This window comes from Trichechus manatus, unplaced genomic scaffold, assembly GCF_000243295.1.
Source record: "Trichechus manatus latirostris isolate Lorelei unplaced genomic scaffold, TriManLat1.0 scaffold00113, whole genome shotgun sequence".
Classification (NCBI taxonomy): domain Eukaryota; kingdom Metazoa; phylum Chordata; class Mammalia; order Sirenia; family Trichechidae; genus Trichechus; species Trichechus manatus.
Window position 1 is genome coordinate 1,564,237 of NW_004444049.1, and position 8,968 is coordinate 1,573,204.

General features: G+C 53.8%; 1 protein-coding gene across 1 annotated transcript in view; it reads right to left on the reverse strand.

The window, feature by feature from the left end:
- Positions 1 to 8,968, reverse strand: part of ANO1 (anoctamin 1) — a 144,311-nt gene that overhangs the window by 23,284 nt on the left and 112,059 nt on the right. Inside the window, 4 exon segments of the mRNA XM_012557644.1 lie at positions 702 to 813; positions 1,911 to 2,112; positions 7,471 to 7,545; positions 8,475 to 8,552. Coding sequence (XP_012413098.1) covers positions 702 to 813; positions 1,911 to 2,112; positions 7,471 to 7,545; positions 8,475 to 8,552 — 467 coding nt within the window.

Sequence of the window (8,968 nt, forward strand, 5' to 3'; positions counted from 1 at the left end):
CCCACGGAGGGGTAAGGAAATTTAACTTCTTCAGCAGGAAAGCCCCAGACTGCGAGGCAGGCAGAGGAAGGGGACCCTGGAGCTCCTGGTCCCCGAAAGCCGTGGGCCTCACGAGCTGCCTTGCTGTGGGACGTGTGCGGCCACGAGGCCCCCTTTTTGCTCCCCAAAGGGGACATTGGCACAGGACCACTCTGGGGACGGTGGGCAGGCTGGAGCGCGGGCAGTGGCAAAGAGGTCCCGGCCAGTCTGGGCGCCTCAGGCAGGCAGCCTCCTGGCTGTCTGTGGGGTGGTATGGGGTGGGAGTGCTGTGGGGCTCGCAGAATGGACTGGGTCTCCTTAGCTGAGCTCCGAGACCCCGGGGTGGCGAGAGGCGTGGTGATGATGGTGGGAGCCCAGGCACGTGGGTCCACACCTGAGCCTAGCACACAGTCTGAGCTGGCCGGCAGTTTCCCATCTCACACCCTCGCCCCCTCTCCCACCCGTGGCCCTCACCCTCTTGACTCCTCTGACAGCCCTGGGGGCACCCAGAGCTCGCTTCCCTTGGGTCCCCCTGCTCTGGCACCCCGGAGAGCCACAGTGGTTGTCTGCCCTGGGCCCCAGGGACCCCCACCCACAGGGACACAGTGGGGAGTGCCTTTTCCCAGACTGGGAGGGGCTGGCTGGGGATAGGTGCTGCCTTCCAGGAACAAAGCTGTCCCTACCGGCCTTTGAAGAAAGCCACGTAGAAGATGGGGGTGTAGGAATTGACAAACTTGAGCAGGAACGCCTTGAAGATGAGCCTCTCCTCGAAGCTCTTCTCTGTCTTTGGGACCTCTAGGAGGAGGGAGGAGAAAAACATCCATGCTGATGGGGAACCAGCAACGGGCGGCTCCCGGCGTCGCAGGGGGCCAGGCGCTGCTCATGACTTGGCACGCTGTTCTGGACTGAACTGTAGCCCCTCAAAACGTGTGCTGAAAACCTAACCCCCGTACCTGTGAATACGACCTTTGGAAATAGGGCTTTTCTTTTGTTATGTTAATGAGGAGGGTGGGTCCTCCACCTAATCTGTCCTGAGTTATAAAACCAGTAGAACAGACACAGACTCGCACAGAGGAAGAGGAAGACAGGAAGGAGACAGGACTGCGGGCAGCTACTCGACTAGTCGTTGGGACAGACGCGCCGCGCCCCGAATTCCATCTTCCAGCCTCGTGAACTGAGAGATGATAGATGTCTGTTCTTCACAGCCACCCACCTGTGGTGTTTGTGTTACGGCAGCTCTAGGTGGTGAAACACACCATTAGTTCATTTAGCTCTCCCTAATGACTGCCGGGAGATAGCTCTCACCTTCCTCTTTTAAACCACAAACCAAACCCATTGCTGTCGAGTCAATCCGGACTCCTAGCGACCCTAGAGGACAGAGTAGAACTGCCCCATAGGGTTTCCAAGGCTGTAAGTTTTACAGAAGGAGACTGCTACCTCTTTCCCCCACAGAGCAGCTGGTGCGTTCCAACCGCTGACCTTTCGGTTAGCAGCCGAGCACTTAACCACTTCGTCACCAAGGCTTCTTTTTACTTCATTTAGCTCTCGCTAATGGCTGCTGGGAAACCCTGGTGGCATAGCGGTTAAGAGCTACGGCTGCTAACCAAAAGGTCGGCAGTTCGAATCCACCAGGCACTCCTTGGAAACGCTATGGGGCAGTTCTGCTCTGTCCTATAGGGTCGCTGTGAGTCGGAATCGACTCGCCGGCAGTGGGTTTAGTGGAATGGCTGCGGGGAGATGGTGTCATGGTCCTCGCTTAGCGACAAGAAAATGGAGGCTCGAGAAGTTAGGGAGCGGCCGAGGCCCCACAGCCACAGGAAGTTGCCTCGGGCCGCCTGATTCTACGGCCCTGGACGGCCTGCAGTGGTGTCACCCGGGACGTGGACACTCACCAATCTTTGTGAGCCACCGCGCTATGCAGCCATAGACCTCGTCCAGCAGGATGATGACCACCAGGTTGATGATGACCGCGGTGGCCGTGACCGTGACACGGATGTTGGACCGCACGGAGGGTGAGGAGTTCATGGCCAAGGCGGCAGCCGTAGAGATTCGGTAGATGATGACCCCAAGGACAATAGCGAAGGTCACGGCAATCTGCGGGGAGAAGGGGACATGCTCTTGGCCGGGAGCCCACTGTGGCGGCCCACTGGGGGGGTGAGGGAGCAAGGGCACTGGACCACGGGGGTCTTACTGGACCATCTCCCTCCTGCCCCTCCACCTAGCTCTCCCACCACCCTCCAGCTCTCCAGCCCAGAGCAGACGTCCTCAAAGCAAGGTTGACTTCTTCTAGGGATCAGAAAACTGACATTTCTTGGACCAGTCCAGCTGACCTTGAGTGGACTCTGCCTCATGACACTGCCACGTGTGTCAGAGTAGAACTGGGCTCCATAGGGTTTTCTTTTCTTTTCTTTTTTAAGTTATTGATTTTTACTGTTGTTGAGAATATACACAGCAGAACATACACCAATTCAACAGTGTCTGCATGTACAATTCAATGACACAGATTACATTCTTCGAGTTGTGCAGCTGTTCTCACCCTCCTTTTCTGAGTTGTTCTTCCCATTGACATAAACTCACTGCCCCCGAAGCGTCCTGTCTAATCTTTCAAGTTGCCGTTGTCAATTTGATCCCACATAGATGGTCCTTAAAAGAGCATAAGGTTCAAGGCAGACTTCTTTACTAGTGAAGTTAAACTATTATTTGGTTTTAAGAAGACTTCAGGGAATATTTTTGGTTTAAGGTTTAAAGATGATCTCAGGACAATAGTTTCAGGGGTTCATCCAGCCTCCATAGCTTGAGAATGTCTGGATTCCATGAGAATTTGAACTTCTGTTCTGCATTTTCCCCCTTTTGATCAAAAATTCTCCTATAGAATCTTTGATCAAAATGTTCAGTAATGGTAGCCGGGCACCGCCCAGTTCTTCTGGCTCGTAGCAAAGAAGGCAGTTGTTTATGGAGGCAATTAGCCACACATTCCATATCCCGCTCTTATTCCTGACTCTTCTTCTTCCTCTGTTGCTCCAGGCAAATACAGACTAATTGTTGTACGTTGGATGGCTGTTTGCAAGCTTTTAAAACCCTGGATACTAGCTCCATAGGATTTTCAATGACTGATTTTTCAGAAGTAGATTGCCAGGCCTTTCCTCGAAGGCACCTCTGGCTGGACTCAAACTGGCAGTCTTTCAGTTAGCAGCCAAGCGAGTTAACTGTTTGCACCACTCAGGGATTCCGGCTTTTCTTGAGCACACACCAAATGCCAGGTGTTGAACGTGCCTCCTCACCGTAAACACGAGTAAAGTGCCATTTCTACTGCACAGAAGAGCAGGCGGAAGTTCAGAGGCTAGGTAACCAGGCCAGGCCCTCCAGCTGACGAGCTGGGATTTATCAGATGGACTGCCTGGAATTTAGGATCTTTCTGCCGCCCAGCACGGTCTTCCCTCCCACCCACAGCTGCTGAGCTCAGCCCAGTGACCGTCCTGGCTTGTCCTGTAGCAGCCTGACCACCTGGAACCTGGGCTTCTCACCCCAACCTTGGGGTAGCCTGGAGTGGAAGCAGGCCCTCGGATGGAGTGCTGGGGCTGGGGTACCACACCTTGCAGCCACTTCTCCCCCACTCCCCCATAAAACAAAAAAACCCATTGCCACCGAGTCAGCCCTGACTCATGGAGGCCCCATGTGACAGTGCAGAAAGGTGCTCCGTAGGGTTTTCTTGGCTGTAATCTTTATGGAAGCAGATTGTCAGGCCTTTCCTTTGAAGTGTGGCGGGGTGGGTTTGAGCCGCAAACTTTTAGGTTAGTAGACAAGGGCAAACCCTTTGCCCCCCCCAGGGGACCCTGTTAAGGGAGGCAAGATGGGTGTGGGTGGCCCAATCCCACGAGGGCATTGCTGCGGGCCTGCCTGGGAGAGATGGGTGGGTCCTGGAGCCTCCAACCTGGCGGCCAGCTGGTCTCCGAGAACAAGCCCCTCATCTTGCCAAACCCACTGCTGGGCTGGACCGCTCCATAAGCCTCAGGCGGGTGGTTCCCCGAGAGTCTGGGGTGGGGCGCTGGCTGCAGTGACGAGCTTGTTCCATGTAGAACTAATGACCCATCTGTCTGTGCTCTCTTTCCTTTTCCTCAAAGGCTCTAATGTAACTGGGAAAATCGGGCCCCTGCCCTGCCCTGCCCTGCCCTGCCCTGCCCTGCCCTGCGCTGCCCTGGGGGGTATATCCTTTGCAAATCCTCCTGTCTGAGAACTCACCGAGCAGGAAGGCCAAAATTGAAACCTGTGCCGTGGAGTCGATTCTGACTTGTGGCGACCCCAGGTGTTATAGAGCAGAACTGCTCCATAGGATTTTCTTGGCTGTAATCTTTACAGAAAGGAGCAGCGGTGGTGAAATGGTTAAAGTGCTTGGCTGCTAAACGAAAGGTCAGCAGTTCAAAGCCACCATCGGCTCCGCAAGAGAAATGACCTGGTGATCTGCCTCCGTACAGACTTACAGCCTTGGAAACTCTATGGGGCAGTTCTGCTCTGTCCTATAGGGTGCTATGGGTCGGGATAGACTCCACGGCACACAAGAACAACAATGATCTTTACGGAAGCAGATTGCCAGGCCTTTCTTCTACGGTACCACTGGGTGGGTATGAACTGCCCACCTTTAGGTTAGCCGTTGAGCACAAACGTTTGCACCACCTGGGTGGTTAAACAGGAGATGGAGGGCAGAGCAGGTGTTCACACGGATGTCGACCGCACACGGCTGCGTGCACATTCCCTGCTGTCTAGTGGCTTGGGACATCGCCTGTCGACTCCCACGTGGGGGTGCAGAGGGCCAGCTCTGTCCCTGCTAGGACGGTCCTGGGAGGGACAGGGCCGTACTGTGTCTCCAGGGCTGGTCTGCCCGTCCCAGAGCGAGACTGTAGCGGCCTCAGAAACCTCCCAAGAAACTCTCATTTTAAACCCTGCCCCACTAACCCTGGCTTCTGCAGACGTCTGTGGTGACTAACCCGTGGCCATACCCACACAGGAAGGAGCCTGCAGCCCACACACCACGCCTACCCCGAGCATCCTGGAGACTGCCCGCTGGGCGGCCGAGACGCCCCACCCCCAGCTGTGTTCTCCTCGAAAAATCCCCGGCTCCCGCCTAGTGCCTCCCTCTCTCCCTGGGAAGGCCCCCCGCCTGGCCTGGAGACCTGGAGACCCCTCCGGGCCCGCGTGGAGGAGTTGACTGACAGGGTAACTCAGCAAGAAGCCCTCTACCTGGCCAGAGCCTGCACCGGCCATCCTAAAACCTGTCTCCCCTCCTGGGACAGAGCGCCAGGGTCAGGGTGGTCACCTCACCCCAGAGTCTTCAGCATGGCGCACACAGGTGCTCACTAAATGCGTTGTTCAGTGAGCCTCCTGCGTGGGCGAGACAGCGTGTCTGTGGACCGTCAGCCCCATGGCGTGGTTTGTTTGTGGCAGGAGCTGACCGAGACATCCAGGGCAGGATGTGAGGGCCAGCCTGATGCAGTGAAGATCGCTCGTTCCACTCAGCATAAGGCGCCCTGGTGGTACAATGGTTAAAAGCTCGGTTGCTTTAACCAAAAGGTTGGCAGTTAGAATCCACCCAGCTGCTCCATGGGAGAAAGACCTGGTGATCTCCTCCTGTAAAGACTATTGTTGTTGGATGGCGTTGGGTCGATTATGACTCATAGAGCCCCTACGTACAACAATGAAACCCTGCCCGGTCCTGCGCCATCCTCACAGTTGTTGCCATGTTTGAGCCCATTGTTGCAGCCACTGTGTCAGTCCATCTTGTTGAGGGTCTTCCTCTTTCTCACTGACCCTCTACCAAGCATGATGTCCTTCTCCACGGACTGGTCCCTCCTGATAATATGTCCAAAGTATGTGAGATGAATTCTCGCCATCCTCCCTTCTAAGGAGCATTCTGGCTGTACTTCTTCCAAGATGGATTTGTTTGTTCTTCTAGCAGTCCATGGTATAGTCAATATTCCTTGCCAACACCATAATTCAAAGACATCAATTCTTCTTTGGTCTTTCTTATTCATTGTCCAGCTTTCACATGCATATGAAGAGATTGAAAACACCGTGGCTTGGGCAGGCGCACCTTCGTCCTCAAAGTGACATCTTTGCTTCTTAACCCTTTAAAGAGGTCTTTTGCAGCAGATTTGCCCAATGCAATGCGTCTTTTGATTTCTTGACTGCTGCTTCCACGGGTGTTGACTGCAGATTCAAGTAAAATGAAATCTTGACAACTTCAGTCTCTCTCCGTTGATCATGATGTTGCTTATTGGTCCAGTCATGAGGATTTTTGTTTTCTTTGTGTTGAGGTGTAATCCATGCTGAAGGCTGGGGTCTCTGCTCTTCATCAGTAAGTGTTTCAAGTCCTCTTCGCAACCTGTAAAGATTACAGCCTAGAAAATCCTGTGGGGCAGTTCTACTCTGTTACATGGGGTCTCTGTGGGTCGGAATTGATTTGATAGCACACAGCGACGACAAGAAAGTCATCACCGAGGCTTCAGCCCATTTGTTCAAAGCCAGCTGCGCCAACAAGCCCGAGTTACAGACCTCTCCGTCCCCTGAGCAGCACCGTCGCGATTCTTGTCATCTCTGTGCGTTCCTCATTTCACGGTTTTCTTTAAAACTCCTCAGTTTCGTCTTAAATAATGTTGTTGTTGTCAGCTGCTGTTGAGTCAGCCCCCGATTCATGGGGACCCCACGCACAATGGAACAAAATGCTGCCAGCCCTGTGCTATCTCCGTGGTCAGTTGTGAATCAGACCCTCGTGATCCGTAGGGTTTTCACTGGCTGACTTTTGGAATTAGATTGCCAGGCCTTTCTTCCTAGTCTTAGTCTGGAAGCTCTGCTGGAACCTGTTCAGCATCACAGCAACACACAAGCCTCCAGTGACAGATGGGTGGTGGCTGCGCCTGAGGTGCGTTGGCTCGGAATCGAACTCAGGTCTCCCTCGTGGACAGTGAGAATTGTACCACTGAACCATCATTGCCCATGTCTTCAACTATAAACTCACTGCCGTCGAGTTGATTCCGACTCACAGCAATCCTAGAAGACAAGAGTAGAACTGCCCCATAGGATTTCCAAGGAGCGGCTGGTGGATTTGAACTGCCCACCTTCTGGTTAGCAGCTGAGCTCTTAACCACGGCGCCACCAGGGCCTAAATAATACTACCTGGGAAATCTCGGTTTGAATTACTAGCTGTGCTTTTCGAATACATATTTAAACAATTTTGCAGCTCTCAAAATAAGAGGTGTGTATCAGGGACCACCTGGAATCATCTCAGGTACACCCAGGGTACGTGGAGTCCCTGTGACGTATCCGCGGAGCTCCGGCCCCTTCCTGTGCACAATTTAGGGGAGCAGTGGTGAGATCTTCCCTTCGACAGTGCCCTCGCACCCCGGGCCTCCCTGGGGGTCTCCGCCGGTCTCCTTCCCCGTGTTTGCCTCTGGGGCTTACCATGAAGATGATGGAGACCAGGCTGGTGAAGTAGGCTGGGAAGCGGTCTCGCCAGGTCAGCTTCACCTTGTCCGTCTGCAACATGGAACAATGTCTGGTCATTCCTGGGGACCGTCGCGGTGGGACAGAGCCTGCGTGCGTATGGATGTGCGTACAACGTGGAAAACAAACAAAGAATGTCTGCAGGTGATGAGCGAATGACGTGTAGTCGCATTTAAGGAGGTTTTAGGGTTGTATGGCCCCCTAGTCCTAGAAATAGCAATCCTTTAAAAATGGGTCAGTCCCGTGTTACGGGGCAATAATAGTGCCAAACACTTTCCTAGCAGACCCACGCCCGGGGATACTGTGCGTGTAGGATCCATTTCTTAAGCTGCAAGTTCCACCTCTGAGATGAGGAGATCTAAAGTGTTTTGCCATTCTCCACCCAGACCATCATAATTCTTTTTCCTCTCCAGAGCAAGCTAGAACAAGCGCCTAGCATTGCAAGTAAAAATGTTGCTTGCTGCATAGCAACGCTGGACTGGGGTTACCCCCTGGCCCGAGCGCTCTCGGGGCTCGAGAAGTGCCTGGCCTGGAGAAGTCTTAGATAGAAGCTTATCACTAACCTGGGGTGTTTCAAGAGTGAGGGGTGGATTGGATTTTTAAAATAGAAAAATGCACGTATGAGGTCGCAAACATGCACGGCCGCGTCACAGCGCAAGCCACTGACTCCGGGGCAGGCGGCATGCGTGGTAACGAGGGGACAGGCAGGCAGCGGTGACAAGCACGTTCCACAAGTGCCAAATAAAGCCAGCGCGACCCCACACACATCCACCCCGGCCATGCAGTGACGTTCCCCACACACTTCCCAGCTCTTTGGGTGCTGATGGAAGGCAAAGGAACACGGGTGTGAATGTTAAAAATAAAAATAAAACAACAGTCAGAGTTTGTTGAAGAGAAACACAATGGACTCTGATCGTCTACAAAAAAGTCAAGACTTGAGTTGCCCCGAAATGGAAAAGTACCAATTTCACACCCGCCATGGCGGTCTTAACCCTCTGCTTCCATTTGTTAGTTGACTCCTCTGGAATATGGCGGCGCTTCTGAGGGCGGGTGGAGGAACGAGAGAGGACCGTGCGATGCAGCGTTAGGAGGCGCCGGGGGACCGTGGGGCCCCGCCGGCCGTCACCCCCTTGGCAGCCAGCCGGTCCCTCGGCGAGCTCACTGCCAAGGCGGAGTCAGGCTCTGGGGACTTTAAACAAAGCAAAGAGAGCAGACCCCCAAATTCTACAAGAAAGTTTGCAACAAAGGTAATGGAAATGGGAGATGAAGGTTTTTGAAACAGAGACTCAAGGAAGGCTCTGGAATGCCCATCCCACCACACGGTGGCTACAATTTCAAGGATAGGTATTATGTGAAGACACCGATGATTCAGGGGCATTTTACAACAAGGTGAAGGAAGCCACGCCCAGAAGCACAGGTGGATCAGACGATTCAATGGCGGATCAGTTCAGAAACC